Here is a 21,819-nt window from a genome sequence, read left to right on the forward strand (position 1 = left end):
GTGAGTGGTTGCTTCGTCAAAACAATGCTTTAAGTTCCCTTAATATTAAAAAATTTCAAATAATTATCAAAACAAAATAATTATTATAATTGTTAATCACACATTAAAAAAAAAGAAATCATTTTTATATATTATAAGACTGTAAATATAAGTTTCCCTTATTTTTAAATTAAAGTTTAAGTATTTTTCAAAAAAAAAACATAAAATTATATCGAAAATGATATTTTTTAAAAATATGTACAGTTTCTTATTTTTAATCAGAAAGACAAGAAAATTACAGTTTAATTGAATAAAATTAATTTCTCTAGGTAGTTGATTCGTAAATTTAAATCTTTAAAAATAACACACACAAACAAAATCAATATTTAAATAGTTACAAGTGTACATAACCCTTTCCGGAATACAAAAAATCATAAAATTTTGTATTATTATTAATAATCAAAACAAAGAAACAAAAACAAAACAAATGTGTCAGCTATAATTCTTGTTCGTTTCCTCATCGTTATAATAATTTTATCATTTCTCTTTCCATCCTTATTCCTTCCACATTCGCCAAGTTATTAGATATTTATTTATTAAAGTTTATTGTGTAAATACGTATGTTTTATTTTAAGATTTCTTTTATATTAAAAAACAAATTAAATTGTATTATTATTATCAGTGAGGCACTAATTAAGAGTCGCGTACGATTAGTCGATTCTCAACTACTTAAGTTTATCGGCATGGGTGCGCATATTCAAGTAGAATAGATAATAAGACATATTTTTTAAGTTTTAAAACTGAGTGAACAAAAAAAAAAAAAAAAACTAAATAATAAAGTAAAATATAGTAAACGGAACAAAAATTGTATAAATTGTGTATGGTAGATGTACCAATAATAAAATTATATTTGATTGGAAAACTTAAAAAAAAAAATAAAGCAAAACAAAATGTTATTGTAAGAACATAATTTACTATATAATCAGATTAATAAAAAAAAATGGTAAGAAATTATTATGTCTTTATTTTAATTCTTATAACACATTCGGCCACATTCGAACCCCACAGGCAGATCACTCGTGTGAAGCAGATACGTGGGCCAGTTATGATCCCCTCGATATCGAGATCATAACAGCGTCGAGAAAGGGAAGAATATTTAGATAAAAAATTAATTAAAATCGATTTTCAATTTCGATCAAAATGAGAAGACATTCATTTACATTTCGTTCATTTTTAAAATCCTTGAAATTACTAGGATGTGTTAGAACTGAAACTATTTGCAATTTTTCTTTTAAGTTAAATTATATTAAAGCGTGTGAAAATGGATGCGATGTTATAACGCTCAAGTTCTATATTTCGATGCCTTGTTCCACGTTTCGTCAAATTTGGAAAACAATACAATTCCTTCGAACTGTCAATCCTAAAGGCAATCCATTTGTTAATGTTCTATGTAGCAAAATTACTTTCAACTGCGTGCGCAAATGAATGCAATATTTTTTGAAATTTCAAAGCAAAAATAATTGTGTTAGAAATTATGGGCCTTATCTTGAATCTCAGGGAATTTCGCTGTCCTAATTATGAATGTCCTCTGAATAATGTTTCAAGGAAAACGGGACAAAAACCTCAAACCTAATTTGTTTTACGATTAATAATTTTTTTTTATTAACAACATCATTATTATTCCATTGGGTCTTTTGTCTATCATTTTCAGACATTTTAACCAAAAACAAGCTAACAAAGTCATTTAAAAATCAACCTTAACTTATGGCACATGATCTCAGGGTATTTTTCGATGCTGCATCTCATGGAATTTTCATATTTGTTATCTATGCTTTTGATGCCCTTTCAAGACATATAGGTCTCATTCGTATCGGTGCTGGTTTTTTACGCCATTCATTCTTGGGCATTCTCCTTCGACTCAAATTTAGTGCAAAGCACTAAACCTTCCGAATTGGTGCAGTGAACCGTTCGAAAATCGAGGGATCAGTTAGACCGAGTTATGGAACTTTAAAGATCAACAATATTAAGTGGTTAGGTAGTTCATAATCATCATTATTCATTAGCAATTTTTTTTTCCAGGTTAAGATTTTGCAATTGAAAATATATTCCACATTCGCCATAGTGACCCAGTTCAATATTCGTTAAAAATTCTAGGCTGGATCTTTGGAAGTCTGTACAACTAACAGTATTACACCATGGGTGTTTTCATAAACGTCGGAAATCTGCGTCGGTCCAATCGTCTTTCTGCTTTACTGCATTAATGAACACACCAATTCTGCAGAATAATTGCAGGCCTGCGTTTGTACAATTTTCAGCAGTCACTGAGTGTTCATAAACGTCAGAAAAAAAATATAAAAAAATTACCATAGAATGAGTTTTGTTTAAGCGAAAAAAATTTCTTTTTCAGTTCCCGAAAATATTGTTTTTAATAACACGAAAAATTTGTAAACCGTGTTACATTAGGGTGGGTAAAAAAAAAATACTCTCTTCTAAAAAAAAAAAAAAATAATAAAAACACCGAGTAGTTCACATTTAAAACAAATTATCTATGGAAAAAATATTTTTAATTAGGGTGTTCAAGAAAGTTTTTTTATGCGTTTGAAAAAAAATGATTTTTATTGCACAGAAAATTTGTTAAGTGCGTTTTTGCTATAGTAATTTTAAATTCATGCCGAATTAATTAAATTGAATTTGGTTGAATTCCAAGCGTAAATGTTAAATACCTATACCATTTTTCTGAGCCCCCTAATTCGAAAATACCTACCCCAATTTCACATTATATTTCATAAACCATGTTTTACAAACTTTCTTTGCAGTGAAAAATAATTTTTTTTTGTAATTTAAAAAAAAAAATTTGAACCACCCTAATGGAAAATTTTTTTTTCTTCGATAATTCGGTCAAAACAATATCCACGTTGATTTTTTTTGGATAATTCAAGCATTTGTAGAAGATAACATTTTTTAGAGCCACCCTAATAAGAAAAAAATTAATACAAACTCCTTTTTTCAAAAAACACGATTTCGATATTTTCCTGGTCATTAAAATTTAAATTTTTTGAAAAATGAAAAAAGAAACATTTTTTGCACCACCCTAATTAATATGTTTGCTTTTCATTTTTTTTTAACAATATTTACATTTATTAACAAAAAAAAAAATCGAATCAAGAGTCAAATAAATTTCTTTTTGAGTTCTGCAGCAATAAAATTTTGGCTGCGCAATCTGCCCGATGTTGACGACATACTGACGTTTATGAACAGCAAAACTGCAGTTGGACTAAGTTAGTCCGATCGCAGATCTGAGTTTATGAACACGACTAACGCAGGCCTAAGTTAGGCAGACGTTTATGAAAACACCCCATATTTGAACTTGTATATTTCAAGAGGGTCACTGTGACGTATACGTATCAATTTGCAACGAATAAAAGTGACATTACATTATTGTATCAATCTTGCCATTGAAACAAAAAACAGCGGCAATTTTTAACCCATGGAGGTTAAAGTATTTTAAATTAATGACATTTAGTAAAATCTTCAAAATCGGAGCTGTACGCCCGCATTTCAAATTAATTTGCTTTAGTTACTCCACTATAAATAGTTTTGTCTCATATCTTTTTGGCTAGGCCGTGTTATCCCCGTCTAAATTATTTGGACATGTTAGGGTGTGCCTTCTTGCTATAAATATTAAAAATAATAATCTATTTTCAATTAAATAATATTTTTTATTTCATAAATTATATTAAATAGTGTTTCCTTATAAGCAAACATAATTTAGCTCTTAAAAATATAAAAAAATTCACAAGTGAACTGAGGAATAACAATTATTATTTATGGACATGACAAGATACTCTCTCGATAAATTCTTCTTTTACACATTTTTTTTTTTCACTTAAATTTAATTTTAAATTATTTCATTATTAAATTAATTAAAATTATGATTTTACTGAAAATATAATTTTAAAGTCTTCGTTGTCGCAGCAAATGAGTTACATCATTTGCCAATCGACCAACACTACTTAATGGCACGTCATATGAACTAACACCCGCAAATACAGACTTTCTCTCCCGAGCTCCACCACCATATGTATCTTCAAAGGCCAAATCACTTCGTCTCTGAGCACTTTCAAGTGAGTTGCTATTTCTATCCGAATCAAAGATATTTGTATTTGGTATTAAGCCAGCTAGATTGCTTGGCAAACGGACATTGATAGAGCCTATTTCAGATTTGACATTGGAATTTGATGATTGTTGTGGACGAATTGTTTGGGACATGGTCATCTGAGATGGTATGATCTGGATTTGAGCTTGTTGTAGTTGTTGTTGGGGTGTTAGAGTAATTGGTTGTTGTAATTGTTGGCTTCGTTGGATTTCGAATTGTTGTTCGACTGATGGAATTATTTTGGTTGAAACTTGTTGTTGAAATGGAATTCTTTGTTGCTGAGATTGTTGTTGTTGAACAGTCTGTTGGAGTTGAGTGTATTGTTGAGTTGGAAAGATTTGTTGTTGGTTAGATGAAAAATACTGCTGTGGTGGAGATTGTTGTTGATGAAGGTTTTGTTGTTGTTGTTGTTGAAGTAATTGTTGTTGGATTTTTTGTTGTTGTTGTTGCTGTTGGAGCTTTTGCTGTTGTTGAAGTTGATATTCCTGTTGTAGATGATTTTGTTGTTGTTTAAGTTGTTGAAGTTTTTGTTGCTGTTGTTGTTGTTGTAGTCTAAGCTGTTGTTCCTGATACTGTTGTTGTTGAACATTCAATTGGGATTGTTGTAGAAAAACATTTTGATTCAATGGACTGAGGACAGATGGAGATAATTTGACAACTTGATTAATTTGGGGTGCAAACTCCTGACTTCTGACGGATTCTTGGTTTGAATACTGCTGTTTGAAAACTGTTTTTGTTTGTATTTTCGGTGCAAAATCATTATTAATGTTTGGTGTGATTAGGGACGGTCTTGTGGTTGATAGTTTTGGAGGTTCTGGACTGTATTGAGCTCCAAATTTACTAGCAATAAAATCTTTCAATGGAATGAATGGCAGAGTTGTTGCTACTTTAAGGGGAGGTCTTTGCGTTGATAAAACTTGTTGAATTCTTGGCGCAGTGGAGAAGGGAATTTGTTGTCTAGGTGAACCTTTAAAAATAAGATGTTAGAAGGCATTGTTCAAAATAAGTTAAATGACATTTCTTACCTTGCTGGAGGGTTCTAAATGCTGTCGAGTCAACTAATTGTCTGTTGAAGTCTTGTTTCTTCCTTAAAGTCTGTAAAATTGAATCGTCAGTAATGGATTTAGTAAGATCATTAAATGAAAGGAATGTAGCCGGTAAGGGCTCCGGCGTCGTCGATGATGTAATAGGTATGGGAGAGAGAGCTTCATGCTGTGAAAATGGAGCTAAAGTAGGAGTTGGTAATGAAGATGTACTTCTTGGTTGCTGTGTGGTAGAAGTTTTTGATAATGGTTTAATGGTTGTGGTTTCGATGGTTTTATTTTTGTGATGTATGGGAAGTCGTCGTTTGGTTTGAGAATACTTGTAAGAACCCTGACGAATTGAGTTATATGCACGATTTGGTGAGGCATTGTATGTACTGGCAACAGCAGTAAGGTCTGAAAATGCTGAATCCGAACTTCGGACGGTTAATTTCTTGCTTGGAGGAGTTATCGTTGTTGTTGAAGTTGTGGAAACTAATGATTCAGTTGTTCGTCTACGGGATCCATAAGTAACTCGGTTGATATTGAGACGTTTGCGAGGCGATTTTGTAGTCCTTGTTGTGCTTGATGCAGGTGTTGTTGAAGTCGATCTATGGCCAAGTCGTCCTCTGTAGGCTGGTGCAGATGTAGTAGTTGATGATTTTGGAGTTACAGTGGTTTTTTGACCAGACCGTGGCAAGTTATTTCTTCTCGAATAAGAAATAGGTCTAGAAGTTAAGCGACGTTTACCGCTACCTACTGTAAACCTACGAATTGAAACTGCCGCTGTAGTTGTAGGTTCAGAAGTAGTTGAAAATTCTGTCGAAGTTGCAGTAGTTGTTGATGAGGAAGTACTTGGAATATCAGTTGTTGTAGAAGACACAGCTGCCGGTGTTGATGATGAACTTGAGGTAGAAGATGTTGGAGTTGCAGCAGTGCTTGAAGATGAAGTTATGTGTGGAGTTGAAGTTTGAGGTTCTACAACTCGATTATAAATTGGAACAATGGATTCATCTTCTTTGGTTTTACTTTTTTCATCATCAGAATCATTAACAGTGATTTGTTTGACACCGGCAAGAAGCAAGTCTTCAGCTCGTTTATTTGCATCGACTTTATCCTCATCATTAGCTTCTGTAGAAGTGTCTTTTAAAGAATTAACTGAATCTAATTGTTTCAATTCTTTTTGTTCTCTTTTAACAGCTGGTTTAGAGTGAAGTGTTGACTCCAATTCAGAATCAGTCTTAACTTCGTTATTAAGTACTGGGGAGGGATTTGTCACAAAACCAACAGAGTCTAATTGTTTCAGTTCTTTTTGTTCTCTTTTAACTGCTGGTTTGGACTCCAAATCAAATGCAGGTGTATTTGAAATTTGGGATTCGGTTATTCTATCATCTTGAACAGTTTCAGACCTATTTTCTTGATCTACTAAAGTATTGATTTGATTGGATTCAGTAAATGGAGCTCCGAATTTAATATTCAACTCATCCGAGGATTCAATTTGTGGATTTTCTGAAGCATTTTCTAATGTTAAAATTTGAGAAGATTCTGTTGATGTAACTGGAGTTTGAGTAGTAGTTAATAATGTTGTGATCAATGAATTACTTAATGATTGTGTGGATGTAGAATGCTAAAATAAAATTTTTAGAAAGAGAAGAATAGATAGTGAGGAAAAATAAAGATGTAAAAAAGGCAAGAAAATATAGAAATATAAAATTTTTTCTCATACTTTGTTTCTTCGATATTTGTTCGAAACTAAAATATGTTAACATGCATTTGTTTTATGAAACCATATGAAATATTTAAGAATTGGTTCAGACGTTTTTGTATGTTTTTCCAAGACTCTTTAAGAGTTTATGTTTGAAAGCAGAAAAATGGAAAGAATAGAAGAGTAAAAATAGAAGAAAAATAGATAGTGTTTTTAAGGTTTACCGAAATTTTACGTTCACATTAATGTTATGCTGAAAATTTTAAAATCATCAACAAATTTTAAATAAATCAATTTCAAGTAAAACGGCGTTCCTATAAATTTCATACATCAGGGCATAAATATATAATCTGCAATTGAATTGATATGCTAAGACAAAATTAAAGAATTAAAATAAAAACCATTTCCAAAAAAAAAACTAAAGGACATTTTTCTTGGTTGTAACAGATAATGTCGTCATAAAAAATATTCGTTCAATGAACTTATACAATAGAGAAAAATGTTTAAAACTTTGTTTACAAAGTTAGTACATCAGAAGATGTTTATTGGAGAATATTATTATTACATAGTCACCTAATTCTATTTTCGCTTATTTAAGATAAGGAAATAGATTAGATATAAAATATTGATGGAACATAGAATAAAATCTTGTAACAAACAAAAGAGCTGAGGTCAAAACTTTTTGCTTCAACTTGGTTTAAGATGTGTACATGCAGGAGTATCATTATGATGATGAAATGCATCTCGTCGGTAAATTATATGTCCCTTGGTCCCTTCTATTTTATTAATACGCTTTTATTAGCTTCACTTGTAACTAACTAACTGACTAACAATATAGAATAAAGTCTTTTGAACTTAATTTTGACCCACTTATTTTAGTGGTCCGGTCCCTGGGGAGGGGTATTGGGGGTCAAAACATCCCAAATCAATTTTAGCCTACTTCCAATTATTATATTAAAATAAAACTTGGTACATATGTATATGTATGTAGCTCTAATTACTACATAATATTTTAGAGTTCCGGACCCTGTGGAGGGGCATTTGAGGGTCAAAACACCCCTACTTTCATTCATGATAAGACTTGAAAGTAAAAAATAAAATTTATAGTTTAAAAACTAAAAATACGCTTTTATCAAGCTTTATAAAGTTTTATAAAGTTTGAACAAAGCGCTCGACACTTTTTGATCTAACCATTTCCAATAAGTCAATTAAATTATTTTATAGTTTTTAGTGCGTGATAAAAGCGTATTTTTGGTTTTTTAAACTATATATATTTTATTTCTATTCAGACTTCATTGAGCTAATGTTGAAGTAAGTACAAAAATGCTAATTAAACTTAAAATTTGTTTTATTTTTTGCTCACTAATTTTAAAGAACTACGCTTAACAGTCTAACATGATAATGTTAGGCTCTTTATAAGTGCATGCTTGTTTATGAATTGTAAAGAAACTTATTATTTTAAAACAATTTAAGTCGAAAACGTGAATTTGTTTTTAACTGGTGTCATTTCTAGATAAATCAATTAAAAAAAAATACTTATGTTTTTCTATAGGTAATAAAAGTGAAAAAAAAAACCTGTATCTTCATATCTAAAGGGAAAAATCTAAAGAACCTCAGAATTACGAAACCATCGGTCAAATTTCGTAATATTAGATTGTAGAAATTAAAAAAAAAACCGATGAACTTTTATTTCAAATAATTTACAAACCTGTGTTGTACGGTATGAGCTTCTCGGAGCTGATGTCGATCTATACGCATAAGTTTCACCATCTTTAGAATTTTCATGTGAAAATCCACGACTTAAAAATCGGAATGGCTTCTTTGTGGGTGCACTTGTTTCTATTGGTGAATTTTGTTGTTGAAATTGTACAGAATGTGGACCTTCCAATTCGGCCTCATAAGTTACTTCATCCAATAAACTATTGATGTTCGAAGCAAAATCAAATGGTACTGGTTGAATAATTTCATCTGCAACTGCAACATTTTGTTGTTGCATTATATTCTTAACATATTCGGGTGCTATAATTCCATCGTTATTTAAAACTTCTAATCCATTTAAGCCAGCATTAACTTTTTCGGCAAAGTTCAAACCACTTGCGTTCACAACTTTTGTTTCGCTGATATCGAGTTCATTTGAGGGTGGATCAGAAATTATACGAGAAGTTTGTCGATTGAAATTAGCTCCAGGATCTGTTGAAAGTTCACCAAGACTCGAGATGTAAACTTCATTTTCACTGCCACTTTCTTCGGTCGATGGTAATAGTGATTCACCTTGTGTAGCAGAATTATAAGTTTCGAAAGAGGCATCATTAGAAGACAAAGGACCTTCATATGGTGCGATTAATGGTGATTCAAAAGGTGGGGTAAATGTTGGTGAGGGTGGTGTTATGCTTGAAGAACCCACATTCAATGGTTTAAATCCTCCTTCCGAAGGTGAGGTAATTTCTATTTTTTGTCCAATTGTAGGAGAATCCTCCAGCGATGGAGAGAATCTTAAATCAATTTCACCTTGGTTCTGAGCTATTGACTGCTTTTCTTGGTGGAAATTATCTTGAATAGGAAGTCTGTTTGCAGGCGTAGTACTTGTTTGGACGTTTCTTGGAGTCTTTGTTCCCGAACTCGTTCCAAGTTTTGAGTACAGTGCAGGTTGTGGTGTTGTCGACTTACCACGATTCAAAGCTATACTTATTGTTTTCATTGGGTGTTCCATCATTTGTCGAACGGTTTTCATCATATCGCTTTTTGTACCAATTCGGTTATTATCATTTTTACTATAAAATCGTTCACTTTCATTGCAGTCAACATTTCTGTACCAATCGCAGACGAAATTCTTTTGACTAAAGAGTGTTCCATTTGGACAAAGGAATGCAAAACCTTTATAAAAATGAAAAAAGCAGTATTTTTTTAACTTTCAAAAACAGTTGAAATGATTTGTTATCTTACCTCTTCCGACAAGATCAGTATTGGCACAGATTCGGAAAACTTGGCATCTAGCTTCGGTATCAGCATAATAACCTAAGCAAATAAATTGGTTTTGTATAAACGGAAATTACTTTTAACCTGAGACTTTGTTTAGATTCAAACCTTCATGACGACCATTACAATCAAAATTTGTAGTCGGAACTGCACTGTAAATTGGATAATCGATTTCTGGTTCACCTGGAATTGTCTGCCTTAAATCATAGGGATGGCTGGAGCTAAAACTAAGGAAGAATAAATTAATACAGATTTTATGGAAGTTTAAAATTAAAAGTAAAAAAAAACAATACCTCATTGTTATAAATTCATTGACTTGGTCAGCATCTTCAAAGCTTCCGTCGGCCTTTAACGCTTTCACATTTAGTGTCGTTAAACAGACGCAATACACTGTTGACGAAAATAAAAAAAATTGTATTTTTAATCTTAACAAATTTAATTAAAGAACAAAATTTGGCACGTTATTTTGAAAACGGATTTATAATCCGACTAAAAAGATCACCACTTTTTTGGTGGTAAAAATTCTTTGCTTAAATGCTTATATCTCGAATTAAGCTCTGCGTAGGGCAGAAAAAAATAGAAGAAAAATAAACTAAAAAACTGCTCGGTACTGTTAGCAACGGTTATATTAAGTGGATTCGTTATCTTAAGAGGTCTTGAGCTACAGCCAAAATTTTATAGCTATCCATATTATTTTATGCTTGATTCACTCATAAAGACCCATAGGGGAATATAAGAAAAAACAGGAGACCATTTCAGATCAGAAAAGAAAACATTTTGTAGAGGTACACTTTGTAACTATAGAGATTTCGGCTAATGAACTTTGTTTTTTTTTTTTTTTCAAGTCATCGTCCAAAGATCGAATAATCTGTGTCTTAAAAATTCTTTTGTAATCTAAGATTTAAAAAAAGAGGGAATCAAACGTATATTAAAAACGACAGATCTATTTGTTAAAAATTTAATTTAGTTTCAGATTTTTTGAACCAAAATAAATATTACAATTTGAGTGTAGTGACTTGTTTTTTGGAAATACTTATAAAACTGATCCATTTGTTCTATTTTTTCGACATTCATCAGCAAATATTGTACATGCTGTTCAAATAAGAGACTAAGAAAGTCGCAATGCAGAGCAGAACACTGAATTCACTCTGTTATAAATTCAGAAAAAAATGAATACCTACATTTTTCAAAGTAAAGCATTAAGTCCGAAGACCTGCAGACTTTTATATGGTAAAGGAGTCGCATGTTTGTGACTTTCTATGCAGATCTCGAACTGTGAGTATGTCTTCAGACATTTAAGAATGTTGTCTTTGATATTTGAAGATAATTTAAAATTAAATTATATTCTTCCACAGAAATCGTCATCAATGACAACACCACTCATAGCACATCTTTATTTTTAAGACTATAATGAAACCTATTTCCGATAAAACAGATGCAGATAAAATGCTTCAAATCATGACTCGGTAACTACTATTTGATCCAATAAATATGTATAAATATTTTTTAAATCATTGACATTTGAAGTATTACTCTCATAAAAGTTCATCTTAACACTTATTTGGATTGATACTCAAGTAACTGAAAAAACATGGTGTTTGAGTATCAACCTCTTGACATTATTTAACCTTGTTTTGTTTGTATGTAGCTTCTAAATGCCAACTTATCAATTGCGATGCATATTTACATATCCGAATTGAATGTCATTGCAATTATTCAATTCAAAATATTTTGAATTCTCAACTTTTCAAGAGCCTGTTAACAGAGAGATTCTTTTAATTCCAAAAGTTTGTATTTGTATTTTAATTTATTGTTATTAACGGCCTTGAAACGGCCTTTAACATTTCATATTTAATAGTTATGTTATTTTATTTTTAGTTCAGGCAAGATAAGTGCCAAGTGGAAGGGTCAGAAAAATTAATTCATAAATTTTAAGGACGCAAATGTAGATTTTCGCCTTCTATTTTAACGGGATTACTTTGGCACTGCAATTGGTAACATGCCCCACAGATAAAAAGCGCAATTGACACAATAAATTGCATAAATTTGCAAATCCTGGTAATATCTGTCGTTAGTAAACCCTTGAAGTGTTGTCAAAAAATATGCTATTTTTTATTCAAAGTCAGTTATTTTTGTTATTTTAGTCATAAAAGGCACTGCGTCTTTTGGAAAAGTTTCCGTAGACCGGCAAATTTTGTAGAAAAAAAAACGGGGGTAAGGTCCTGTCCCCTTTCTTAATTAAATAAAATGCACGACTGGGGTCGCACGTACTTGCTCTTGCAGTTCAAAGCACTTTTATGTAAGTTTACTTGTAGATTTTACGAGCTGCCTCTTTATCAATTTTAAAGAAATTTTGTTGAGTTTGGGGAAGAGCCGACATTTAGGGCAAATTTTTTTTTATGAAAAAAAAATTTTTTTATTTGACTTTTTTTGGAAAAAATAAAAATGAAGTTTTATTGCAATAGCTTTGAATATTATGTCTGCAAATTTTAATCAAAATCGTTAGAGCCGTTTTCGAGTTATTTGGTTAAAATTGAAAAATTTGTATGGGAGGTACCCTTTATAAGCGAGATATAAAAAAACAAAAAAAAACCAACTTTCAGAATTCCATAAAAATCATCTGTACCAAGTTTGAAGAAAATCCATCCACGCGTTTAGGCTGTGGAAATGTGTACAGATGTACGTACAGACGCACAGACGCACGGACGGAATTACGAGACCCACTTTTTTGGAATTCTCCATCATCGTAATGTTGGCTTTGATTAAAACCTCAAATTTTGTTTTCGACACGAAACCAATACTTGCCCTATAGAGCAAGTAAAAACAGGACAAAACAAAAAAAATTAACCATTAATGTCTCAGAACTCAGACTCTTTACTTTATGAATGTTTTTTTAAGTTTAGTTTTCGAATGATCAATCAAAAGTCAAACTATATAAATAAGATTTATATAAATTTATGTACATATATAAATTGATTTATTTTAAGAGAATATATCGTCGGTCCAAAGGAAAAACTCACTAAGTACAATATTTGTAAAATTGAGTTTTTTTTTAATGAAAATGGTCATATTTCCTCTTATTCTATCACTAAAAAAAATCTGTAGGGCGAAAATATCGCTCTAACGGGAATTATAAACATTGAACAATCACTAAGTGCAAGCAATTGATTTCTCTTCGGAGGAAAAACTCATTAAGTACATTCCTATTTTACTAAATAAAATGATTTAATTTTTGATCAAAATTTACATTACGGTAGTAGAGAACATGAAATAAGCTTGTAACAAAATTCTTGATCTATATGTGGAGGTAAAAGAAATCTTCATGTCATCTTTAAACCACTACCAGAGGATGTACGTGCTAGTAAGTCATGTCTTTTATATTTGAGTGTAAAGTCGTATTACAGCAACGGTTCCTTTTGAAAATATTCCTTCTCTTCTCTATATTCTATTTTCCAATGATCGAACGGTTTTAATCTTCCCAATGATATTTAACTGACTTCAAAACAAGGGGAAGTCCTCAATTCGAATGTATTTTTTTTTTTGTATGTTTGCTATTTCAGAATATTCGACTGGTAAACCGATTTCTATGTTTCTTGTTTTATTAAAGGCGCTTCCTACTTTAATTTGGTCCAGTTCTGACTATGGCATCTATGAGAAAGAGGTCGGTTTTGTTTTTTTTTTTTGTTGAAAAAAATATTTACTGTGTCAAGATTAACTGCAATCAAACCGTCCATTTACTTGAAGGACGTATCCCTTATTGCTTAGTATATGGGTCTTTAAATGCGTTTTATGTATCCACAAAAACTAAACGTTTGCCAGAAACTGATCAAAATAATAGTTATGAAGTAATTTAAAATTATTTTTACTTATGTATTATTGTTCCTTTTCTTGTTTGCCTGAATTTTTAATTATTTTAACTTTTTTTTGGTATAAATTCAATAAAGTACATTCAATTCAGTACATTCAATTCAGTACATTCACAATTGAAATTTTAAGGTCGAAAAATGTGTTTAAATCATATTATCTCGAAATGTCGATTTTGTTAGTTAGTGAGTTTTTCCTTTGAACCGACGATATAAGAAATAGCAGAATAATTAATGATAGCGTAGTAAAGTGGTTAACGCAGAAAGGTACCAATCAATAGTATTGACATATTTGCTAGATTCTACTTTTGTAGAATGTAATTTTGTAATATGTATACCACGTTTTTTTAATGAGCCTGTCAGGTAGGAGGCTCTTATTTTTTTTTTACTAAATTATAACTGGGAAATCATGAAAAATCTTAAAACTTTTTTTTGCAAAAAAAATTATTTTACTCTAAAAATCCATTAAATACTCACATAATATCTTCAATAGATATATCATTTTATTGTATTGTCGCCCAAAATCTGAAAATAGTAATTAAAAAAAAATATATATGAATAAATTGAATGAAATATGCAACCAAAGTGATTTTAACATAATTAAAAAACATTAACATAATTCACATTTAAACACTTATTTTGAATACACATTGTTCCGCTACTAAATACTCATCTTATTTGACATATGGCTAAAGGTAAAGTTCAAAATATCACATCTGCTAACTAATAATTAAGTTTTTTACCCTCAATACAACTCTGCCTACAGCTCATCAACAGTAACCAATTATCATGTCATCGTCTAGACACGTTTCAATTAATAACTTAATTCATGTCAAAAGTGATGATTGGATATAATATGTAGACTATGCGGTTTCCGCTTTTTTATGATCATATAAGATGTATGAGCCCGTCTATGGGGTACCCTATAAGTAACAGCAGATATATAATTGAATGACATGTAACATATGGTCTTCCGTATTAGGTTATGGGGAAGTATTTATGTGGTTTATTTCAAAAACGAGTAAGAGCCGATTTTTCAATCTTCTAATAAACAGTCAGTTAATTGTTCGACGAATAAAGTTATTAGGCTCATAAACAATCAGATAACAAAATTGAATTTTTCAATTAAAAAACTCTATTCTACAGAATAACAAAAAAAAATACCAAATTCAAAAATATTTAAAATTAAACGTCATTTTTGTTCATAATTAATTTTGTTTTCTTGTGTTCCCTTATATTTTTTAAACGTGGTCTTTAATTTAGTGGTCTTTAAATTTGTGAAAAAAAGCATCTTAATAATTTATAATCTCAAAAATATCCATTTCATCAATATTTTCTTTAAAACAGCTTTGACAATTGACACACTATTTTTGTTGAGATTATTCCTTAGAATAATTTTTATTCGTCTCTGAAAGAAGCAGATAGATTTATTCCTCTAATAAATGTTTTATTAAAGGAATAAGCTATATCCGGCTGTTGAAAAATTGATTTTTTCTCTATTTGAGGAATAAGTGCTAACTGACTGTTTAACTGACTATTGAAAAATTGGCCCTAAATGTTAAAAAAAAAAAACGACGAAACAAAGTTAAAAATACAACTCAAAGTAATCTGATTGTTTTAAACGGTTTATACATTTTTTACCAAGTACTTGGTTCACATGTAGCAATCAAAGTAAGTACAATCGAATTTGAATTGTTGTTAAAATATGTGCAAGTTATCGTAAAATATTCTTAGTGTAATATAAAGGCTCAATGTCAAAGATATTTTTGTTTTAATTTTGAAAATTGAATGAATATAAAAGTTATAAAATGGCCACTGGCTGATTCAATTTAAAATGTTTTGATAATAATAATTACTAGAGATGCTGCGAACATTCGGCCACTATTCGGTATTCGGCCTATTTTTCTGGTATTCGGTATACCGAATACCGAATATCAAATGGACAAAAATTATTATACCAAAAATGTGTGTTTTATTTAATAATTGTAATTTTAGTACTTATAATTTACTAAAGGCAAGCTGTGGTGAATGAAAACTATTTGTTCCGCATTTATTGGTAGTAAACGATTACGTTTATCTTCGTAGACTATTCCTGCTTCGAAAAATAGTCTTTCGCTGTAAACACTTGTCCCAGGAGAAGAAAGGTAGACTTTAACAAATGTTGTCGAAATATGAAATTTTGTAGTATGTGTTGACCACCACTTGTATGGGTCCGCCGTTCGATCTTGGCGAACAGTCCTCATATATAATTCGATTTTAGATGTCTACTTTTGCAGTAGTTGGTAGTGTGTTCAGACATTTATCTTAAAAGTAGTTCAGTTATTCATCATTACAATACGATGTTGTTGGGACAAGTATAAAATTTTTTATATTACCAACGTTTTTTTCTGAGTGTCCTTGGCCGAATATTCGGCGGCCGAATATTCAGTATTCGGCCGAGGAGCGTGGCCGAATATTCGGTATTCGGCCAAATCAATGTTCGCGGCATCTCTAATAATTACACTGCAAGGAAATCCTCATTTTAATGAAACTTTACTTTTCTAAAGGATTTTTGTGTGCTGATTCCGAATCCGAAGTCAAAATTGGCCTAGCACGTCAAGTTTTTTAGAAAAATCTCGAAAACCCATTTTTTGTTTTTTTTTTTCGAGTTTGTTTTTTCGTTATGTAAACCTTTTCAACTAAATGTGTCACGGTTTATAAAAGAACTTATTTTTTTTTTCTTTCAAATTCAGTTTCAATATTCTCAATATCTCTTTTATTATCCGAGATATCTAAATTTAAGTAAGTTAAGTAGGTTTGCGCATATATAATTATAAAGAAACTGATCATTAAAAATTCATATTTTTTTCTCCCAAGAACAAAAGTATACTTTTCTATATAATAATTTTATTATGTTGATTTAAAATCCTAATTCAAACAAATTTGATCAGCTCCTGTTATTGAGATATAGTCATATATTAGTTTTTTGAGATTTCCTAATTAAAAAAAAATTTATTTTGTGATTCCCTAACGCGTATATCTCAAAATCCTGACGTGCTAGAATTTTTGACTTCGGATTCGAACTCAGCACATCAAAAACTGTAAGAAAAGTATACTTTTGTTCTAAGGAGAAACAAATATCAAGCTCAAATTTGAGCTTAATACGAATAATAGTTTTATTTTTGTACTCGGTCAACAAAATTTAAAAGGGTTATTTTCTACAAACTACTCATATTTTTCAAAAATCATTTTAAAACAATAGTACCTGCTAGAATCTTTCTGAAAACAGATTAAGATTCAGGAAAGTCAAATCTTTTATGATTTTAAAAAATTATTTGAAGAAAAAAAAGAGAAATTTTGCAGACCAGTGTTATTAATATAGAATTATGTGACCAATTTTTGTGTATTTTTTTTTTTTAATATTTTTACTCAGTCTGTTTTGTTCAATTTTCTTTATAATGAATGCAAATAAAAATTTTATTTTATTTTTAAATCATTATGTAAAAAAATAAAAATTTGTGAGTTTTATAATATTGAATCTAAACAAATAATTTCCGAAAAAATATATGTTCAAAATATGTTTCAAAATATATGCCTTAACAAAATTGAATAAGAATCCTTTTAAATCAAGCTGAGCTTTATTTTATTTTTTGAGAAATCTTTTAATTTTGAGCAGATACATTTAAATTTTTTTTATGAAGAAAATTCATAAAATGAAGTTCACTTTGATTTGAACAGAGTTTAAACGGATTCCATTTATTTGTATAAGAAATCTTATTATTACAGATAAATTTAAGAAGAGCATCATCTTGACTTTCTGTTTAGAACTTTTTAATTAGTATATTTTTCGCTGATTTTGACATGCATTTCGTCAACCGAATTCAATGTGCTTTTATGGGCTATAAACTTTCTAAGTCCTTCTAAGTTTATTCAATTGATTGTTTTTTTTTTCTTGCTGGTGTAATAAGAGTTCTTTTTTTTATTTAATACTCTACTTCTAAAAACGAAATTGCTGTTAAAAAGTTGATGCTTTCATATGCATATTAGGTTCATATCGCTCAAATGAATCAAATTCTTCTGTCACGTTGAATAATGTGAATGGTGATTTATGGGTGTTTTCAAACGAAATGATTTGTTTAAATATTAAAAGTCACATCCAAAAAAAATTGTAAAAAAAAAATATAAAATAATAAAAACGAATATTTTTTAACAAAAATTTAATTCAATTCCGCGTCTCCTAAAATTATCACACCTATATGTCAATACGATAGATTTTACACTCTATTCAAAAATGTCTTTAGTTCATTAAACTTTTAGTTTATGTAGTCTGTTATTCAAATTCAAATTTGAGATTATATCAACTAAAAATAAAAGTACACGTTTTTTAAAAACAAAGAATTTTATTACTGGATTCCATTTTATTTTACAAATTTAAAGAATTCTGTTCAAATTTGCATACCAGGCAGATTGATTGATAAAATTAACATTATCGGTCTGAATGTATAAGCAAAATTAGTGTATTTTTAAATTGAAACATTGTGATGGAAATAAAATATCCCACTTAACATATCTAAATATATATCAAATTTGTATTACCTAAGATGGATTAAATTAATTTCGAAAGAGACAATTGAACCTGTCGGAAGAATATCTTACAGTTAAATAAATATCAAACATCCATCAGAAGTCAAATTACCATCAGAATATAATTAATTCATTGATTGATTTATTGCTTTTGATATGCGAATATAAAAGGGCTTTTGTTCTGATGCGTCTTTAGTAGTTTTGTTTTCTATTTTTTAATGAGAAATTGCTAAGAATTTATTTACTACCCGACCCATAATTATTATAAGGTATTGTTAGGTCAATATTATGATTTTGCATTAGAAGATTGAAATTTTTAAGTTATGACGTTATTTTACTAACACGCATTAAGTAATATAATTATATTCAATCCAATTTGAGTTTTATTTGCCATTGTAAAACCAATAAAATTTAAAAACAAACAAGGCAATATTGTTAATTTGAATTGAACCTAACTATTTTATTAGAGTAAATTTATTAGATTCGAGTTCATGAATACTTTTCCTGAATTCAAATAAAAACAAAAAAAAATTTATACCAACAAATGCATTAAACGAAAGAGTTGACCAACGAACTCGATTTTGATGAAATTTGTATTCTTGACAAACAAAAGACTTTTATTAATGACCTTGAGGTTTTATTAAGTTTTAATTGAACGATACTTTTAAAAAAATGGGTAAGCACTGTCAAGTACTATCACCCCTATAATTATTTCTAGAAACTTTCTCTCCAAATTATTTTAAATTGTTTTCGTGTATCTATTAACATTTGCAAAATTGAGCTAAAATCCATTTACTTTTGAATTGTCCATTGCATAGAAGAACTGTGGCGAACTGTTGTATTTAAGGAAGATTATAAATTTGACAGTATAAGGTACGTCTCAAGTTACCTATATTTAAAAATATTTTTGTGCAACTAATAGTAGAGTAACTAAAGCAAATTATTAGGGAACCCGGCCGAACAGCTCTGATTTTGACGATTTTTTTTCAAACGTAGGTAATTAAAAATTCTTTAAAGTCTATAGATTAAAAATTGCCGATATTGCCGTATTGTTTTTTTAAATTAAAATTAAATTTTTTTTTAACAAAACCATTTTTTTTGCTCAAATTTCATAAAACATATAATAGCAAAAGATTCTCTAGGTAATTTAAGGAAAAAAAAATATAAAGGAGTAAGGGACAATCTTCCATCGTTTAAGCGATAAATGCAATTTTCTCATAATCTGACTTCAAACACAAAAAAAATATTTTGAAAACAACGGCAACACCTATAATATTTTAAAATACATTTTTAAAAAGCCAGAAGCTCATTCTTATCTCCTAAATTTAAATCCACTAAATTTAATCAATAGTTTTTGAAAAAATGGTCCTCAAACTCAGAATTTAAAAAAAAAATTTATAAAAAAAAAGTTAAAATGACTTTTTTCCAAACTTATTCTAATAAAATATGAATTTATTTTGAAAAATTTTTTCCCCATAAATATTATCAGTTGAATTCCGAAGCAGAAAAGGTAATATTGTATATCAAACTTTTGAAAAAAAAAATTAAAAATTACTTCAATTTCAAAGGGTTTTTTTTGGTAAAAACTGAGAATTTTTGCATTGAAATAATTGATTATCTCAAAGATGGCCAGAAAAAAATTCAAAAATAAATGCATCTTATGTTACGAAAAAGTTTTAAAAACGACATGTTAAAATTTTGTCAATAATTTTTTTATCAAAAATCTGAGTTCAATTAGATACCATTCTTTCAAAAGCCCTTCATTCAATTTACTTAATTTTAATTTTACAATGTATTTTAAAAATGTATTTTTAAATATTGTAAGTATTGCCGTTGTGTTCAAATATTTTTTTTTTTTGTGTTTGAAGTCGAATAATAAGAAAATTGCATCTATCGCTTGAACGATGGAAGATTCTCCCTCACTCCAATATATTTTTTTCCTTGAATTTCCCAGACAATCTTTTGCCATCAGTAAATTTATGAAATTTAAGAACAATTTTTGAAAAAAAAATTTTTTGTTCACAAAAAATCTTCAATTAAATTTAAAAAATCAAAACGGCAACACCGGCAATTTTTAATCTATGGACTTTAAAGTATTTTTAATTACCGACGTTTGAAAAAAAGATTATCAAAATCTAAGCTGTTCGGCCGGGTTCCCTAATAGCTGCGTTCCTTTGGAAATATTTATCTACTTTTTAGTACTTAAAGCTGCTTTGAACTACTTTTTCAGTACAGCAAAGTAGATCAAAGTAGTTTTAAGTACTAAAAAGTAGATAAATATTTCCAAAGGAACGCAGCTAATATTGCCAATTTTTGAGCTTTAGTTACTCCACTATAATATGAAACACAAATTCAAACTTTTTTTTCAATTTCATAAAAAAATCTCATGATTGTAAAAAAGAAATTATCCATCGTTTTTGTAGACCTAGTATCAAAAATTTACACAGCGCGTTGTAGCAGCAAAACTATTAATATCAAGATATTGATAGAGTTGTGTCGATATTTTATCTGTCATTTTTTGTTTTTGAAATTCTTTTTTGTTCGTTCGTTTTTTTTTTAATTTTTGACAAATTAGAAATTTTACTCAAAGATAAATTCAAAACTTGTATTCATAGTCTGATTGCTCATTGTTGGAAGATAACAATATACTATTGATAATTAATAAAGATATTTACGTTTTTTTAAAGCTCAACAATTTCTATCCTTTTTGTTACTTTTCGAGTTTTTGTCTATAACTTAAAATGCAAGCCGAATTTGAAAATGTTACTTAAGTTACTTGATGTACAAAATATAATTTTCTATCGATATGGATCTTTTTAAAAATTTTAGAAAATAAAATGTAAAAAATTTAAGAAAAACTCCATACATAGTTTTGAAAAATTAAATCTCGAAAATGTATTTCTAATTTGTTTAATGTGATTTCTGAGTCCCTGAAGTCAAAATAAGTTAGAAAAAATAGTGTCATTGAGTGTCCTATTGGCTGTAAGCAAGTGTTAGCATCGTTTTTTAAATTTAGTAGTTACACTTTTTTTTAAAGCTAACAAAAGTAGAGGCTTCGTTAAAAAGAACGCGTTTAAACGCCGCTTTTAAACGCCGACTTCCACCGTCGTCGGAGTTAAATCGCACTCTGTGTGGGGAGGCCTTAAATGTTGGTTTTCATTTTGTTTTGCGAATAAAATAAAAAATGAGGAGCTACTAAGTTGTAGAAAAAAACTGAGCTATTACTCTTTTGACAGATTTTTAATTTAAATACATATTGGCCCAAATTTAGCACTCTCCATTATATTTAAAATATTCATTAATACACATTTTGGAACTTCTTATTCTAAATGGCGATTTTAAATTTAATGGACCGCGAATTAATTGGGACATCGTAAAGTATGTTCTGTGTTTGTAAAAAATGTATGTTTAGGTATTTTCAGGAGATGCGTTCTGCATTATTATATTATGATCCTTTATTTCAAAGTATCTTAAACAATTATGTCTCCACCATAACGAAAAATATCTTCCCGCTAAGATTTCTAGTTGCTTCAGGTTTTCTACTATATATTTTTT

At 29.4% G+C, this 21,819-nt stretch overlaps 1 protein-coding gene across 1 annotated transcript; it reads right to left on the minus strand.

Annotated features, from left to right (window-relative positions):
* Positions 1-3,735: 3,735 nt before the first annotated feature.
* LOC129906850 (mucin-17) lies at positions 3,736-10,222 on the minus strand. The gene is made up of 6 exons (XM_055982802.1): positions 10,132-10,222; positions 9,947-10,065; positions 9,806-9,877; positions 8,571-9,736; positions 5,161-6,784; positions 3,736-5,102 (listed from the first exon to the last, which is right to left on the minus strand). The coding sequence occupies exons 1-6, from the start codon at positions 10,134-10,136 to the stop codon at positions 3,934-3,936; spliced, it is 4,155 nt and encodes a 1,384-aa protein (XP_055838777.1). The 5' UTR covers positions 10,137-10,222; the 3' UTR covers positions 3,736-3,933.
* Positions 10,223-21,819: the final 11,597 nt, after the last annotated feature.

This window comes from Episyrphus balteatus, chromosome 1 (genome assembly GCF_945859705.1).
Source record: "Episyrphus balteatus chromosome 1, idEpiBalt1.1, whole genome shotgun sequence".
NCBI classification, from domain to species: domain Eukaryota; kingdom Metazoa; phylum Arthropoda; class Insecta; order Diptera; family Syrphidae; genus Episyrphus; species Episyrphus balteatus.

Bases quoted from the DNA above. Each gene is read 5' to 3' on its own strand.
- LOC129906850 (XM_055982802.1), bottom strand. The intron at 9,878-9,946 runs GTTTGAATCTAA...TTATTTGCTTAG, and splicing joins TTGTAATGGTCGTCATGAAG to GTTATTATGCTGATACCGAA. The intron at 6,785-8,570 runs GTTTGTAAATTA...ATTTTATTTTAG, and splicing joins GCTCATACCGTACAACACAG to CATTCTACATCCACACAATC.